Source organism: Lepisosteus oculatus, chromosome 18, assembly GCF_040954835.1.
Source record: "Lepisosteus oculatus isolate fLepOcu1 chromosome 18, fLepOcu1.hap2, whole genome shotgun sequence".
NCBI classification, from domain to species: Eukaryota; Metazoa; Chordata; class Actinopteri; order Semionotiformes; family Lepisosteidae; genus Lepisosteus; species Lepisosteus oculatus.
Window position 1 is genome coordinate 13,817,567 of NC_090713.1, and position 18,831 is coordinate 13,836,397.

Sequence of the window (18,831 nt, forward strand, 5' to 3'; positions counted from 1 at the left end):
TTAACAGCTACTATCTTTTTGATTAAAATCATTGGTTACTCACAAAAGAAAATCATACATATTAAACTCCATCTCATAACAATAAATCTAATGTTGAAATTCACAATTATTTTATTCCAAATAAGCATGAATTAAAACAATTAGAATTCATTACATTTATAAAAGCTCACAAAATTTACTTTTCATTAAGTAAAATTTGATTATTTTTTATGATACGAAGATGAGGATAAGATGAAGGGGAGATGAGGGCGAGGTTGGAGAGATACCTGGAGCTGAAGAGTAGATTGGGGTCAAGGTTAGATTTCTTCAAGAGGGGAGAAACAGCAGGTGTTCTGAGCTGAGAGACACAGCTCCAGTCTCAGGGGATTTATTGATCAGGTCTGTGATAAACTGAATCAGGAGTGGTGAGCAGGGTTTGAACAGAAGCATAGGAACAGGATGCAGGGAGCATGAAGGTGTTTGCATCTTAGAAATAATGGCAGACAGTGCAACAGGAGAGACCCCTTTAGCTTGAAAAAGTAATGGTATCTGAAGCAGGAACTTCAATGCTGTTGATGAAGCATCATGATGATGGACATCATGAGTTGATGTAGATTGTTGTCTGATAATGGAACTTTTATCCTTAAAAAGTGAAGAAAACTGTTGCACCTGTAATGTCCAGTGATTCTGTTAGTATCAATGTGTTTAGTCCTTTTCCTTTGTGATGGTTTCCTCCGCCTGAATCAAAAGTCATCATATGCAGACAGTGAGGCAGGAAACGATTAACAAGAACTGAAGAACACACTGGATGCCCAGATATAATGTTAATAATAATTATCACACATTATGGATGGGCATGTGGAGGAGTGAGGGGCTGCTGAGTGAGTTTGGATCAGACCGTGGGCAGAGTGAGGCAGGAAAAGAAACAAACAAAGAAATGCATACTGACAGTTCCCAAATGACACTAGCTTCCTCCTGATAACCAACTGGAACAAAAGCTCCTGACAGAGGCAGAGACAAACCCCCATCGTGGAGAACTGACCAACCAAAAGGGGTGAAAAGACTTGAACCTGAACAGAAGAGGTGATCTATCTTCCTCTCACAATCCCCTTGACAAAAGATGGACAAAAGAAAGGAAACAGTGTTTTTAGAATACCGGTGAAATTTGGAAGGTGATTCTTAATATTAACGTGCTCCAAAGAAATGTGGACTGCAGAGAAATGCAGAACCTCCAGCTTCCTGAGCGTCGAGCACCAGCTTGCTTGCAGTACACAATTGTGGCCACATGGTGGTGCTCACCTCAACATTGCACTCCTTAACTGTCAGAAATTTGGTTAATAATAATAATAATAATAATAATTGCTTACACTTATATAGCGCTTTTCTGGACACTCCACTCAAAGCGCTTTACAGGTAATGGGGACTCCCCTCCACCACCACCAATGTGCAGCATCCACCTGGATGATGCGACGGCAGCCATAGTGCGCCAGAACGCTCACCACACATCAGCTATCAGTGGGGAGGAGAGCAGAGTAATGTAGCCAATTCATAGAGGGGGATTATTAGGAGGCCATGATTAGTAAGGGCCAATTGGAAATTTGGCCAGGACACCGGGGTACACCCCTACTCTTTTCGAGAAGAGCCCTGGGATTTTTAATGACCACAGAGAGTCAGGACCTCGGTTTTACGTCTCATCCGAAGGACGGCGCCTGTTTACAGTATAGTGTCCCCATCACTATACTGGGGCATTAGGACCCACATGGACCACAGGGTGAGCGCCCCCTGCTGGCCCCACTAACACCTCTTCCAGCAGCAACCTTAGTTTTTCCCAGGAGGTCTCCCATCCAGGTACTGACCAGGCTCACACCTGCTTAGCTTCAGTGGGTTGCCAGTTGTGAGTTGCAGGGTGATATGGTTAAAAAATGTTATTAAATTTTAAGGATTTAAAATGTGACTTATAAGTGTTGTTTATAAAACAATATTTTGCATATTTATTTGTTAAAATAATTTTCATTAAGGGTTGTGAAATTGTTCTGAAATCTTCTTACAAATGGCACTCTTTAAAGACCATTCTATGTTGTTCAAATTTATTTTGTGTAGTCTGGTGAATTGGGTGAATTCTGTTCACAATGACAGGAAGGATCAAAAAATCAAAATACATCCATACCAATACATACTTGACTGTAAACACTGAAAACGTAGTAACAGTGTAAAGATTAAAGAGGTGTTTAAATAATTTAGGGTCAAACTATAAATAGTACAGCTTCTTTTTTTTAACAGTGGAGCTTTGAATGCAGCACAAATTAAGAGAGAGGCCCAACCCTTGCATATTGCACCTGTTCTCTTAGCTCAGGCCTTTTCTAACTGTCTGTGACACGATTTGTATACAGAAAGACGCTTTGCATACCTGTGCCGCCTCACTGCTCTAAACACTTTAAGACTCACAGTGTGGATCAGTCACTGTTCAGCCCTTTCAGAGTCACTGACACACACAGGACAATGATGCCACTGATTCTGTTGCTGGGGACACTGGGGCTCTTCACTCAAGGTGTGGATTAAAAATTATTCTTGCATTCTGGGATTAGGATTATTCTGATTATTGTTATGAAATAAAATGTATTGATAATGTAATTAAAATTATGGCAAATGTTTTTTTCAGGGATAACAATACATAAATGTTTATAACAATCAATTATTAACAATCTCTAATTTATAACTATTTAATTTCCAGAGTCCAGTGAGCAGACTTTGACTCAGTCTCCAGCTCAGTCTGTTCTCCCAGGAAGCTCTGTCTCTATCAGCTGTACAACCAGTCAGTCTGTTAACAATGAGCTCAACTGGTACCTGCAGAAACCTGGTCAGGCTCCACAGCTCCTGGTTTATCATGTATCAAACCGTTGGTCTGGAATTCCCAATTGATTCACTGGCAGTGGATCTGGAACAGCCTTTACACTGACAATCACTGGAGTCACGGCTGAAGATGCAGGAGATTATTACTGTCAGCAGGACTATAACTTCCCTTTCACACAGTGATACTCGTCTGCACAAAAGCCTCCCTGAGCTCTACAGAAGGACTGAGGCTGAGAACATCTGCAGAGCTGCTACAGTTGAACTGAACTGAAAATGTTCATTTAAATTATTAAGATCAGATCACTTTATTGGCCATATACTGTACAGTTTCTTGCATTAGGAATTTGCTTTTTTACATACCCCAGCTTGCTCTACATGAGACACACAGGCAGGGAGAGAGAAGCTTGGGGTCAGAGCACAGGGTCAGCCATTGTACAGTACCCCTGGAACAGTTGGGGTTAAGGGGCTTGCTCAGGGGCCCAACGGAGTAGGATTCCTCTGCCAGCCACTGGATTTGAATCTGCAACCTTCCAGCCACAGGTGCAGATCCTTAGCCACAGTATTAAGTATTAGTCATTAAATTGTTGGATTTGTCCTGAAATATAAATTGTATTGTATTTTGTATATGATACTGTACATGTGTGTTATTTATTCTTTCTCTTCTTTGTATCTCTTTTATTTCAAGTGGAGAGTGCACTCACACGATCTATCTCCCCCCACTGGTCAGCATTAATAACTGCAGTCTGTGCTGTTTGTGGTTCTATTTCAGACTGTACTAGATAATAATAATAATAATTGCTTACACTTATATAGCGCTTTTTCTGGACACTCCACTCAAAGCGCTTTACAGGTAATGGGGACTCCACTCCACCACCACCAATGTGCAGCATCCACCTGGATGATGCGACGGCAGCCATAGTGCGCCAGAACGCTCACCACACATCAGCTATCAGTGGGGAGGAGAGCAGAGTAATGTAGCCAATTCATAGAGGGGGGTTATTAGGAGGCCATGATTAGTAAGGGCCAATTGGAAATTTGGCCAGGACACCGGGGTTACACCCCTACTCTTTTCGAGAAGCGCCCTGGGATTTTTAATGACCACAGAGAGTCAGGACCTCGGTTTTACGTCTCATCCGAAGGACGGCGCCTGTTTACAGTATAGTGTCCCCGTCACTATACTGGGGCATTAGGACCCACATGGACCGCAGGGTGAGCGCCCCCCCCGCTGGCCCCACTAACACCTCTTCCAGCAGCAACCTTAGTTTTTCCCAGGAGGTCTCCCATCCAGGTACTGACCAGGCTCACACCTGCTTAGCTTCAGTGGGTTGCCAGTTGTGAGTTGCAGGGTGATATGGCTGCTTAGATAGATAGATAATACTTTATTAATCCCGTAGGGAAATTGATGTGTTACAGCAGTCCAGCCCAAGACAAGCAAAACATACATCAGAATAGTTATAAAACAAAAGACAAACAAAATAAATAAAAATAAATAAATACAGAGGTGTGTGCAAAATGTGCTGATCGTAGTCGCTGTAAAAACAATAAAATATGTGCAAAATGTATATAGGTTTATACAGACTGATTGTCCAAAAAGTACAATGGAGTAAACATGCTGTCCATAGAGGAGCAAATGAAGGGCTACAGTCCTAGCCTAGGGCAGCGTTATACACCCTCACAGCCTCCGGGAGGAAAGACCTGCGGAAACGTTCCCTTGAACACCGTAGCTGGAGCAGTCTATTGCTAAATGTGCTCAGCTGCCCAGTAACAGTCCTATGAAGTGGATGAGAGGTGTTGTTCATGATGGCTGTGAGCTTGTTCAGCATTCTCCTCTCAGCCACCACCTCCATGGGGTCAAGGCTCATCCCCAGCACAGTGCCAGCCTTCTTGATGAGTTTATTGAGCCTATTTGCATCTTTTGTCATGATGCTGCTGCCCCAGCACACCACGGCGTAGAAGATGGCCGCTGCCACCACTGATTCATAAAAAATGTGTAGCAGTGTTCCACACACACCAAAGGACCTGAGTCTCCTCAGAAAATAGACTTGGCTCTGACCTTTCTTGTACACGGCATCAGTGTTACCAGACCACTCCAGCTTATCATCCAGGTGTACCCCTAAGTACTTGTAGGAATGTACACCCTCTATGTCCTCATCCTGGATGGAAACAGGGTTCAGCGGAGACTTATTCCTTCGAAAGTCAAAAATCATTTCTTTGGTCTTGCTGGTGTTAAGCTGGAGATGGTTAAGATGACACCACTCCACAAAATTGGTAATCAAGCTCCTATATTCCTCCTTAATGTACCTGAAGTAAAAATCATCCATAGGTTCTGTATCTGCAAGCTGCTACTTCATCAATTCACCATTTTAATAGATCTAGTCTAGTCTCACATGTCATTTAGAAACTAAACTTTATGTTTTAACAGTAGATTCTGAGTTCTGCCTTCAGAAATGGAGTTGATTGGATTGACTAACAATAAATATCATAGATAATAATTATTAGACATTTAGAAATTCTGAAATGTATTGAAATATTTTATCTGATGGCTTTTACTAGCTAAAATGTCAATTCTCATTACTTTTTTTTTAGTTTAATAGCTTTTATGACTTAAATATGTCTGACATTGTCTGACATTGACACCTGAAGAAGGCTCCACGGCCGAAACGTTGTGTTCTCTTTCTTCTTTTTTTCAGCATGGAATAAACCTATTACTTGTTAAATATGTCTGTATCTGCACATTATTTGTGTGTTTACTACACAATATGTATTAATGTTGTTCAAACCCAGCTCTTTTCAGTAGTGTAGCAGATCTGCAGCTGTTCTCAGTTCCTGTTGATGAGCCAGAACAGCTCCTGTAGAGCTGAGAGAGGATTTTGTAGAGACGTGTATCACTGTGTGAACACATTACCACTGTGGTAACTCTGACAGTAATAATCTGCAGCATCTTCAGCCTGGACTCCTGTGATGGTCAGAGTGAAGTCAGTCCCAGATCCACTGCCACTGAAATGCTCTGGGATCCCAGACTGACGGATTGTTGCTCCATGGATCAGGAGTTTAGGAGCTTCTCCAGGTTTCTGATGGTACCAAGCAAGACAAGGGTGATATGAACGACTATAATAACAGTTATTACCCACAGAACTGCTGGTCTTACATCTCAAAGTGACTGTCTGTGCTTGGAGAACAAATATCTCTGATGGAGTCTGAGTCACAGTAATCTGGCCACTGGAACCTGAAACAAAAAACAAAACAAATTAATGTACTGTATTATTACTGTATGGTAATTATTTTAGAATGTTAAAATATATGTAATACTTGGAAAAGATCACCTTGGAAATAGTTTCAGTATTAAATAATATAATAAATACTATATATTATATATATATAATGTGATATAAAACACCTTTACATTGCAAATCTCTCTGCATTATGTTCCATTGCAATAATTTAATTTCTACTCACCATGAAAGCAGACAAGTGTCCAGATGAAGATGGTGATGAAAGTCATTGTTGCTGTGGGTTCTGTTGCCATGAAAGGCAGCTCTCAGTCATGAAGTGTTAAACTCACAGGGCTATAAACACTCCCAGAGCACTGAAGCATGGGCTGCTAATGCAAAGTGCTTCTTCTATGCAAATTGTCTCCCTTGATAGAGCAGGACTTTTGCCCAAGAGGGAGCTGTAAACACAGTTTGTGTGCTAAAATCTGACACGAAGACATGTCTTCTGGAATCTGGTCCAGCATCATTCTGTATGATAAACAGAACAAGTTTTTTACATTTCTTTATCACAGGAATATTCCAGAAGTCACTACAGCTAACAAACCTTTTTTCAGGAGCCCAATTTTACCACATGTTTTCCTGAAGACGTACAGTAGTCCATTGTTTCTGATTAAATTTACTTTGGGATCTTGTTCTATTCTAACAGCGTATGACAGTAGCTGAAATATTTTGCTTACTGATACTGTTTAGATAAGACACAGTGTGTGGATGTGTCACTATTCTGCCCTTTCAGAGTCACTGACACACACAGGGCAATGATGCCACTGATTCTGCTGCTGGGGACACTGGGGCTCTTTGCTCAAGGTGAGGATTAAAGAAAAGATTTCTCAAATAGACTTTGGCAAATTTAACATTAGTTTTACTGTTTTACTTTAATATTAAACTAATTTTTCACAAAAGGGAAATTTAAAGAATGCCAATGGAAATGTAGGCACAGAGTGTAAACTCAAAAATGTTTATCACAAGCATTTTTAATTATTATATTATAATAATTTGTCATCATTTTACCTCCAGACTCCAGTGGGCACATTGTTGTGACTTAGTATTTAAATTAAGTATTTCAGAATTTACATTTCAAAGGCTTTGCAATTGAATTACCAAAAATAAATTATAAAAATATAATACAAAAAAACATTATAGCCATTATTTGCCATCAGATAAAATATTTGAACAGCTTTTTTTAATTTCTAAATTGTAACGAAAGCGTTCTTTCCAGACCCTATGCAGATGACACAATCCAGGGATGAGTGAGGAAAACACAGGGAAAAAAAGCACGCAGGAGTCGGGAATGGAAACAGGGGGTGTGTCCATAGTGCGCAGGTGTTCAGGGGGCTGAGTCCGGGGCAAACAATTCAAAACAGAGTCCAATGGGAAATCCAAGACGAGGCAAAAGTCCAAAGCCGGGCGAAGACAAACAGGATTAAAAACCGGAGTAGGATCCGGTGGAGGGTCGGGGGAACAAGGGGGGGACGGGACCAGGTGCTCCAGATCCTGGACTCGCTTGGTACGGGAACCAATGCAGAGCCTGGAACAGAGTGAGTGTCTGGCTTAAGTAGGGAGGCAGGAACAGGGAGCAGGTGCACAAAATCAACACGGAAGTGAAAGAGCTGGAGCGCCCTTAAGGGCGAGGGACTACAATCGTGACATAAATGTCTATTTGTATCTTGTGATATACAGTATATTGTTTCATGCCTTTCCATCAGCTACATTTCCAAAGCAGGAACACAGACATACAGTTAAAGCAGAAGGATGGTGTGTTTTTTCCTGAAGGAGTTTTACCTGAAACATAATGATACTGTTACTAATGGGGTGTTACAAAAATGGTGAAAATCAGGACCTGACTGAGAGGTTCAGTCAGTATGTGAAATATTTATTCATAACCCCCAACTTGTAAGTGATTTCTAGCAATATACCCGAGTGGTTGGTATAATAAGAGGCAAATACTCTCAGGTACTGTGACAGAATGAACACATTTTAAACAACTGCCCACACTAAATGAATAAGAACATTATGAATATGGTGCTTGGTCTTTTGTTTTATTTTCTGCAATAATCTAAATTATGTCAAGTTGTAGTTTGAAGCTCTTTATAGATTCCAGCACACAACTTTGCAGTGAACAGAACTTTAATGCCTTTGACTTACAGGAAGACAGTATTATATCTGTGCTATTCCATATCCTTAATGGTTGCTCATGATAACTCTAATCTTCTCATTAATCCCAAAGAGGCATTCGATTCCTCCTCCGGTTCTACTCATCTCCTCTCTGGAACAAACAGCAATATCCAGTCCTAGTGTCAGTCACTCAGCCCCAGTGTGTCTCTCTGACAAATTCTTCCTGGGAAAACAGTGAACACTACTACTACAATACATTAGTCTTACTACACAAGCCCAGATACCTACACCAGGTCAATCACTCAAACCCTGGAGTGTCTCCACATATCCAGTGTTCTGCTGTAGTATTTCAGTTTAATCTAGAGGCCTACATACAGTACTATACTGTATCTACACCAGGTCTCTCATCTCAGCCTTCACTACAGTAACCAGGCAAAAGCTAACAACAGTTCTTTTTGGACATCTACAGCAGGTGCTGTACTTTAAGTTGACCTGGTTTGGATAACTTGTTTTCATAATCTTCCTAAAATTGCTTTATGCAGTAATTCTGACTCTGGGAACTGGGAACTATTTCACAAAGTTCTTTCAACTTAATACTCACACTGCCACCAAATAATTATTTCCTGTGAAAGGTCTGAACGTTTGAAGTGAAAATGAAGTAATCAAAATGACACCTTCTTGCTAACCAGGCTCCTCTCCATTGTTCTCTTTGTTTAGATGAACCCTTTGTGTCAGGTAGAGGCAGTGGGCTGGTACAGTAGTTGGACGCTGGGCTGCTCAGTTACAAGGCTGCGGACTTTCAATCTGGGTTCAAATCAATGAACAGTAAATTATGATCAAGGGAAAGACACCAACTCATAATGAGATTAACATGGGGCAACTTTACCATTTTGTGAACTAGAAACAGAAAACTCAGCAAGTAATAGACAGCAGTCTGTGAGGCCTTGTTATCAAAAGCCACTGGTCATCTACACATGCAGGCAGTGCCAGGGTGACCAGGGAAGGACACAAACTCCCAGACATTGATCCTGTGGACACCTGGGAAAATGCGAAGAACGTAGTTATGAGAACAAGTTGGGTGAGAACCAAGGACACATCAAGAAAGCCACAGACACAGGAGATCTGGGAGCAGGTCAAGACAGGGCAGGGGGGGAATCCAAACAAGGCATAGCTCAGGGAACACAGGAGGAGACGACAGCAACACAGGGACACAGGAAGAAAAGCAATAAGCTAGGGAACATGTGTCACGATTGTAATCCCTCCCCTTTAAGGGCGGTCCGGCTCGTCACATTTTAGTTGATTTTGTGCACCTGCTCCCTGTTCTAGCCCTTCCCTACAGAAGCCAGATACTCACTCTGTTCCGGGCTCTGCATTGGAAGACAGACGCCCCTAGGCCTGCCTACCACCAAGCCCCCCTAAGTCCGCGGCTTGAGGGCATAGGCCTCCTATCGGCTTCCTGAACCAGCTGAGTCCGGCACAGGTGACATTGTGGTTCTCTTAATAATGAAGAGATTCGAACAAACCCAACCTTTTGAGAAACACAGAACCTACAGTGCTGCTGCTTGGTTCCAAGACACAACAGTGGCCACAAAGAGGTGCTCATCTCAACATTGCACTCCTTAACTGCTATTATTCCATCCATTTTCTAACTATTTCATCCAATTCAGTGTCTCAGGAAGCCAGAGCCTATCTCAGCAAGCAACAGGTGCAAGGCAGGATACAGATTGGACAGGATGACAGCTCATTGTGGAGCACACATAGACACAAATTACATACTGTAGACAGTAAATGAAGGAGATTACTACTGTCTTAAGTAAGCTTTAGCTTCCATCTCTACATTGATACAGTACCTGTACAAAAACCTCTTTCTACTGTACAGGAGGTGGTATGGTTAATTAAAAGAAACCACAGATGACTGAGGTTGAGAGCAGCTACAGAGCTGCTATAATTGCTTTTAACTTAACATTGATATAAAACTATGTATTGTTAAATTTTTGGACAACTATTTTCACTGCGATGTGAATTGCAGCATTGCATTGTATTTTTTATTGATACATGAATGTTATTTCTTCTTTGTATCTCTGTCTTTTGTACCACAAAGAATTCTTAACAAGCCTAATCAATAAAGAGTTATTTTGGCTACAGTATAAAACTGATTTTAGACTTTTACTTTGTGTCCTTTGCTCTTGTTTAATCATCTTAAAATCACAATTGTCTTAACTTGGCAGTTGAATTTTGAGATCAGTGTCAAAGGGCTGGAATTTATTTTCCTGGAAATCAACGTGTCCACAAAGGACTTTGGCAAAAACCACTAAATTTGTCTTTTGCTTCTCCTGCAGCTTCTGTTTTTCTGATCTGATATATTTTCTAACAGTATGGTTCACCACCTGTGAAGATTTAAGAACAAAAGCAATGTCCTGTATTGAATCCTGTGCTGTGTGTATGTCCACTGGTGGCTCAGGGAGATATGACAACAGCCTTTCCGGAGTTTAGGATGAGGCACCTCTGAATTGCTAGGGGGTAGTCCGTAGTCTAGAGGAGGAGGCCATTCGGCACGTTGAGCTTGTTTGGTTGCTATTATCTCAGTGATCTGAGAAGCTCTCGTGGCTGAATGGAGTATTGGCTTCACCAACACAGCCGGGAAGATTACTTCCTCTTTGGATAAATAACTGTCTCCTGTTCTCAGTTTTAAATGCAGATCTCTGATGTCATAGCAACTATTTGAAAGCCCCCAGGTTGAAATGTAAAAAAAAAAAAAAAAAATAAAAATGTAAAAAACCTTATCTGTGATAGAAACATTCTCCATCTTGATTCTTTTAAGTACAGATTTATCAAGAAGATGACCAAATGAAAAAGCTATCTGTCTGTGTCTAACGTATCAACATACAATATTGGGATGCCAAACAAAGGGCATCAGCCGAGAGTTTGTGTGTTGAAAGTCGTCTTTATTTCATATGCATATGGGAGTCATGCTCTTGCATGCAAGTCTCAAAAGACAATGCTTACAGTGCTCTTTAATACAGTGAAACAAACGATACAAGATACACTCCCACATTACTCTCTGCTTGCATTTTGGCTATATATGGTCAATCTAGAAAGCTGACCAGTACATATATTTTCTTTACAGCTGGCTTGTGTGACAAGCAGCCCCTTCTGCTTGATAGATCATTTGTTCTAGAGAGGTCACTCTGTCCTTGCCATGAGAACTATGCCAGCTATGCATAAAGACACCATGTGGCTCTGTTATCTTTTGAAACCAGACATCCTGAGACGGAGTTAGTAAAATATAAGTAAAGATATACATAGTCAGCAAGATATAATACAGACTTTTAGTTGATTCCCTCAGTATTCTGTTCAGACTCAAGGTCTTGGCATTATTAAGAATGGTCACTCCAGTTCACCCAAGTCATCCTGAACAGTGAAAGTCAACTTCATCCTTACGATATGATGATGCTTCAGCTTCTGTTCCTGAAAGCTCATTTACTCCACCAGGATCTTTTGCCTTTATTCAGAGCTTTTACAACCCTTGTTCACACACAGAGGGTCTTTCAATTGATGTGTCACTAGAAACATTCACCTATAAGAAACTCTTCACATGTTTTGCTCTCAAGCTTCAGGTAAGGATCCCCTCCATAAAATCACCAAATCAGATCTAATTCTCATTCTAATAAGGGCTCAGATATTACAGGTGAGGAAACCATTCCATTCCTTTCAGCTGCTTCTGACAGCTACACTGGGTTATTATATTGTTTCAAGTAACAAAAACTGAAGCAACTTATTCCAATTAACAACAAACAAAAGATAACTTTTTATGTTATCCTCACACAAAAGAGATCAAACTGATGCCAGGGGGAATATATGAAGAGTTGACTAGTTGTTGGATCTCTATTATTACTGGAATATAGCATAGTATTTTATAGTAGGATAATATTATAAGGATATGATACATATATGTTATTTGTTATTTGTGTTTCTTTTCTTTTTATGTATTTTTTGTATCTCTGTTATTCTATTATTCACCACAAAAAAAATCCTACACTATAAACACCCCAAAGGTTTGGCTATAAAGTTGTCTTTGACTTTCACTTTGTGTCCTTTTCTCTTATTTAATAATTTTAAAATCACTAGTTTCTAACTCTGGGTTTTTGAGATCAGTATCAACAGGCTGGAATTTATTTTCCTGGAAATCAATGTGTCCACAAAGAACTTCGGTGAAATTCACTAAATCTGTCTTGTGCTACTCCTGCAGCTTCTGTCTTTCTGATACTATACCTATATTTGCAAACAGGGTGGTTCACTGCCTTTGAAGATTTAAGAACAAAAGGGAAACAGGAGGAGGCCATGGGCACATCCAGGTTGTTTGTTTGCTACTATCTCAGTGATCTGAAACTCTCATGCTTCTGTTTCTTGAAAGAAGTCAGAGTATCGGCTTCACCAACACAGCTGGGAAGGTTTTTCCATACTGTTACAGCACCGTGGGTGAAGAAGAGTGGATCTGATGGGGTATTTTGTGAAAATGTGGAAGAAGATACTTCTGTAGTGGTGAATGAATTGAGCTCAAAATGTGAGCATTTTCTCCTGTTTAATACAGTACATAATTTAAAAAGGACCTACTGTATACAGAAGAAACACACAAGATTGAGCTCAAAATGTGAGCATTTTCTCCTGTTTAATACAGTACATAATTTAAAAAGGACCTACTGCATACAGAAGAAACACACAAGATTTCTGAGATTCAGTACTATTGGAAATTTAATGTCTGTGTAAAAAGAGCACAAAAAAGTATTGTAAGAGGACCAGCTTAAATTCAGCTTAGAGACAATGTTTTTCCAGTTCTGACTTCTTAGACACTGAGAGATTTAAGTCCAGACAGAACATGTGATAAAAGAATTTCCACTCCCTTGTAAAGACCAGGGGTGGGAATTAACAAAGTAGAACTACTTCACCACACTATTTAAGCACATTTATTGAGATCTGTACTTAAGTATTTTAACTTTTACCCAAGAATGTAGTTTTAGAAATGACGCTACTATTATTCTACTCCATTTCCCAGAAACATCTGTATTTCTTGTTCCGTCAGGAATCCTGATGTTTATATGGGCTGGGATTCTGATGGGTTAAAGCAGGGGTGCATGTGGATTGCTAGTGTTCTAAGCCCTGTTGGTTTTTACCTCCTAAGAGCATCACAGGGTGTCACAGTTTAACATCCTTAATGGGAATCATAAAACATGGACCTTAAACGTAGAATTATTTCACATAGGGAATATGGAAATAGTGGTAAATGGAGATCTAGAATACATTACACGTGACTATTTCTCCATAAGAATCAATGTATTTCAACACTAATAGGGACCTAGGGACATGATGACATGAGTCTATAGTAGTGTCCATTCATGTTGTCACGGGAGCCGGTTTTGACTCCCGTGGAGTGCGTTATTAAAGACCCTATGTGGATGGTGTAATCCGTAAAAGACGATGGTGGAAGGTACAGCGGGGTTAGGATGGGTTGACAAGAGAGGGGGCGGTGACTATAGTGAGCAGGTGCAGGGGGAAAATGCTTAAGCAACCAAGTCCAGGGAAGTCCAAAAAGGGAAGTCGTGTCACAGTCCGTAATCCAAGAGCCGGGAGATCCACCCAAGACAAAAAGTTAAAAATGGGAACTGGGTCGGAACCGGCACAGGAACAGGAACAAAAAACATAACAGGACAAAGCGCTCTGAATCCTGGACCCAGGCGATCAGGACGCCTGCTTTCAGACAACCCAGAAAATAGGCAAGCCTATTATTGTATTACTGAGCCCAGAACTGCAGAGACGCTAGACTTTTAACCAAAAATCAAATGAGATGCACCAGGAAATAATAAAAACTAATCATAACCGAAATGGGTAGAAGCGTCCTCTAGAGGAGGGATGTGGAACGTAACACATGTCTTCTGTCTGTAAACATTACGCTGAGCACTTAATGTAATGTATCCTGGTCTGAAAGAAACACTTAGAATTTGAAAATTAACAATGAATGAGAAAAAAAGAGTGAGGGTGTCAGTGATGAACAACATTTTTAAACATTACAGTGCAGAATGTTCATCTTAAATTTTTTTTATTTAAATAACATTAACATGTAATGTGATGTGTATGAACAGTACACACAAAGATTCAAGCAACACACAGCAAAATACTTTTAAATGAATCTTTTATGTACAGTGTAATGTTAATTAAAATTATATTAAATACTGTATATATGATAAAAAAAGGAAATAAAGTAAATCTTCTCATATTTGAACTTATTTAGCAACATAGTTGCACTGAACTTTGAAATATACATAGAAAATACATAGAAAAGACATAAAAATTACATCAACATGGCAAACAAATACAATTTTTAAATAATATAGTAAGTAAATATCTGTAATGATTGTTATATAGTGGTGTAAAAAAGTGTTTGCCCCCTTCCTGATTTCTTATTTTTTTGCATGTTTGTCACACTGAAATGTTTCAGATCATCAAACAAATTGAAATATTAGACAAAGATAACACAAGTTAACACAAAATGCAGTTTTTAAATGAAGGTTTTTATTATTAAGGGAAAAAAAATCCAAACCTACATGGCCCTGTGTGAAAACATGATTGCCCCCCCAGTTAAAACATAAATCAACTGTGGTTTATCACATCTTTGGAAAGCTGAGTTCAATTTCTCCAGCCACACCCAGGCCTGATTACTGCCACACCTGTTCTCAATCAAGAAATCACTTAAATAGGACCTGCCTGACAAAGTGAAGTAGACCAAAAGATCCTCAAAAGCTAGACATCATGCTGCGATCCTAAGAAATTCAGGAACAAATGAGAAACAGAGTAATTGAGATTTATCAGTCTGAAAAGGTTATAAAGCCATTTCTAAAGCTTTGGGACTCCAGCGAACCACAGTGAGAGGCATTATCCACAAATGGCGAAAACATGGAACAGTGGTGAACCTTCCCAGAAGTGGCCGGCCGACCAAAATGACCCCAAGAGCGCAGCGACGACTCATCCAAGAGGTCACAAAAAACCCCACAACAACATCCAAAGAACTGCAGGCTTCACTTGCCTCAGTTAAGGTCAGTGTTCATGACTCCACCATATGAAAGAGACTGGGCAAAAATGGCCTGCATGGCAGAGTTCCAAGCTGAAAACCACTGCTGAGCAAAAAGAACACAAATACTCATCTCTGTTTTGCCAGAAAACATCTTGATGATCCCCAAGACTTTTGGGAAAATACTCTGTGGACTGACGAGACAAAAGTTGAACTTTTTGGAAGGTGTGTGTCCCATTACATCTGGCATAAAAGTAACACAGCATTTCAGAAAAGGAACATCATACCAACAGTAAAATATGTTGGTGGTAATGTGATGGTCAGGGGCTGTTTTGCTGCTTCAGGACCTGGAAGACTTGCTGTGGTAAATGGAACCATGAATTCTGCTGTCTACCAAAAAATCCTGAAGGAGAATGTCTGGTCATCTGTTCGTGACGTCAAGCTGAAGCGCACTTGGGTTCTGCAGCAGGACAATGGTCCAAAACACACCAGCAAGTCCACCTCTGAATGGCTTAAGAAAAACAAAATGAAGACTTTGGAGTGGCCTAGTCAAAGTCCTGACCTAAATCCGATTGAGAGGTTGTGGCATGACCTTAAAAAAGCGGTTAAGGCTTGAAAACCCTCCAATGTGGCTGAATTACAACAATTCTGCAAAGATGAGTGGACCAAAATTCCTCCACAGTGCTGTAAAAGAGTCATTGCCAGTTATCGCAAACGCTTGATTGCAGTTGTTGCTGCTAAGGGTGGCCCAACCAGTTATTAGGTTTAGGGGCAATCACTTTTTCACACAGGGCCATGTAGGTTTGGATTTTCTTTCCCTTAATAATAAAAACCTTTTCAAAACATTTCAGTGTGACAAACACGCAAAAAAATAAGAAATCAGGAAGAGGGCAAACACTTTTTCACACCACTGTATATGACAAAGCTATTTTGCAATAATTTTGTTAGTTTTTTTTTACACTGCATCCTTTGGACTTAAGTCAGGGAAGTTTTATGTGAACAATCGTAAAAAGTCAGTGTTGTAAATGCTTAGAGATGTTAATGAGGGACCCCCAGTATACACGTCAATCTCATGTTTTAGCCCTAAAGTGAGCCAAGTGCTGAACCAATTGATTTTGGCTCTTAATTTCGAAGCTGTGGACCTGATAGAAAAGGGTCTGAATGTTCTCCAAGCTGAGATCAGCACACAGAAAGGAAAGCTGCTGCCTCAGTGTACCAGCTAGTAGAGATCTGAGTCTGGCCTGTGGTCAGTACTCCTGACCTGGCTGGAGTGCATTTAAACACACACCTGCTGTATGAGGCCTGTCAGAAATAACTCTTGTACTCGACACCTCAGGAGTAACTGAAAGGTAAGGATAACATTATCAGGAAAAACAACTGGGCCATAAGTGGAAATATTTTAATCGCAATACGATTGGTAGTGGTCACTCACAAACTTCCATTAACAGCAATAACATAGGGTGACCAGTGCTGTACTTTGACTATACAACCCCCTGCTAGAGTTCAGGACACTGTTGGAGGATGTGACTTATGTGTGTTCTCTCAGTTTTCTCTGGAAATATCTGCTTTCATCACAAATTAAACATCTCAAACCTTCACTGAACTGCTCTTTGACTCCTTGAATCCCTACACAGCCATCATCCACACCAAATGTCTACTTCTGTCTACAAAGACAAGTAATTGCTAACGTGAACTGGAGAGGTTTATTTTCTACAGACACGCTGTCATGTCATGCTCCTGCAGACACCTGAACAACCGCAACCTTCAGACATAGCAACTTCTACAGCACTGTGTCCCTGTGTTCCAGCAGCATGCTGGGATTGTTTGAAAATTAATATATTTATATACAAATTATTTTTGTATGTATAGTACACAATAGGTATAAATGATGTACAAACTCAACCCTATTCAGTGTGATTGTAGGAGCTCTGCAGCTGTTCTCTGCCTCAGTCCTCTGTGGTTGCCTGTTGATGAGCCAGAGCAGCTCCTGTAGAGCTGAGGGAGGTTTTTGTACGGCTGTGTAACACTGTGTGAACACAGGGCCACTGTGGTAACTCTGACAGTAATAATCTGCTGCATCTTCAGCCTGGACTCCTGTGATGGTCAGAGTGAAGTCAGCCCCAGATCCACTGCCACTGAAATGACCTGGAATCCCAGACTGACGGATTGAAGCCCCATAGATCAGGAGTTTGGGAGCTTCTCCAGCCTTCTGATGGTACCAAGCAAGACAGGGGTAATTTGAGCCACTATAAGAACAGGTACCCACAGAACTGCTGGTCTTACAGCTCACAGTGACTGTCTGTGCTGGGAGAACAGATGTCACTGATGGAGTCTGAGTCACAGTAATCTGGCCACTGGAACCTGGAATGAAAAAAATGAATGTACTGTATTACTGGTAATATAATGTCATAATGATATGCCTGAAATGCCCAAAATAGAATTATTTCTTGCAATTAGTTTCAGTGTTGAAAAAGTAACAGAAAATGCATTTACATTGCAAATCTCCCCAGGTTATGTTTCATTGCATTAATTTAATTTCTACTCACCATGAAAGCAGACAAGTGCCCATATGAAGATGGTGATGAAAGTCATTGCTGCTGTGTGATCTGTTGCCATGAAGGGCAGCTCTCAGTCATGAAGTGTTAAACTCACAGGTCTATAAGCACTCCCAGAGCACTGAAGCATGTGCTGCCAATGCAAAGTGTCTCTTCTATGCAAATTGTCTTCCTGGCTTCAGCAGCACTTGTAGCCAGTCAGTGCTGGAAACACAGGCTACACTGAAGACATGTCTGCTGGAATCTGCTGGTCCTGCATTATTCTGAATGATAAATTAAACAATGTTTGTACATCTTTATCACAGTATCCCGGGAGTTACTGTAGGTAACAAATCTTGTGCCCAAATGTAACTAATGTTTTCTAGAATATATCTTGTTTTCAAGAAGTTTGGGATCTTGTTCTATTCTAACAGCATGGGATAGTTATTAATACTGTATGTGCTCACTCACTGATGTGTTTAGTTAAGACTCACAGTGTGAATCAGTCAATGTTCAGCCCTTTCAGAGTTACTGAAACACACAGGACAATGATGCCACTGATTCTACTGCTGTGAACACTGGGGCTCTTTGCTCAACGAAGCATTGAAACCAAAATCAATATATTTTTGTTTGACTAAGCTAACTTAGCATATCTTGAACAACAGTACACAATAAATGTATAAGAACATTATACGTGTTGCATTTGATCATAATTTACAAATGCATTACCACCCTGAAGCCTGGTCTCATCAGATCTCAGAAGCTGAGCACAGCTGGGTCAAATCAGTATAGTAGTGGGAGACCTCCAAAATAAACCAGGTTCCTGCTGTGATTGGTGTTGCTTAACCAATTAATTATTTACAAGCAAACACACAGGGATGTAGTGCTGTAGGAGCTGATATCCTTCAGATGACACATTAAACCAAATTCTAAATTTTAACCTGAGATCCTGACTTGAGTGGGTTTATTAAAGACCCCATGACACTGTTGAAGAGAGTAGAGATGTGAATTTGGTGTCCTT

General features: G+C 40.4%; 1 long non-coding RNA gene and 1 gene segment (V, D, J or C); both read right to left on the reverse strand.

Moving 5' to 3' along the window:
- Positions 1-5,653: 5,653 nt before the first annotated feature.
- On the reverse strand, positions 5,654-6,563 carry LOC138223922 (immunoglobulin kappa variable 4-1-like). The segment is given in 2 exon segments: positions 5,654-6,055; positions 6,286-6,563. Coding segments are annotated over 2 exon segments (411 nt in total).
- Positions 6,564-16,659: 10,096 nt separating this feature from the next.
- Positions 16,660-17,961, reverse strand: LOC107076194 (uncharacterized). Its single transcript, XR_001477558.2, has 2 exons — positions 17,823-17,961; positions 16,660-17,637 (listed from the first exon to the last, which is right to left on the reverse strand). It is a non-coding gene; the product is annotated as an uncharacterized lncRNA (long non-coding RNA).
- Between the last annotated feature and the right edge of the window lie 870 nt (positions 17,962-18,831).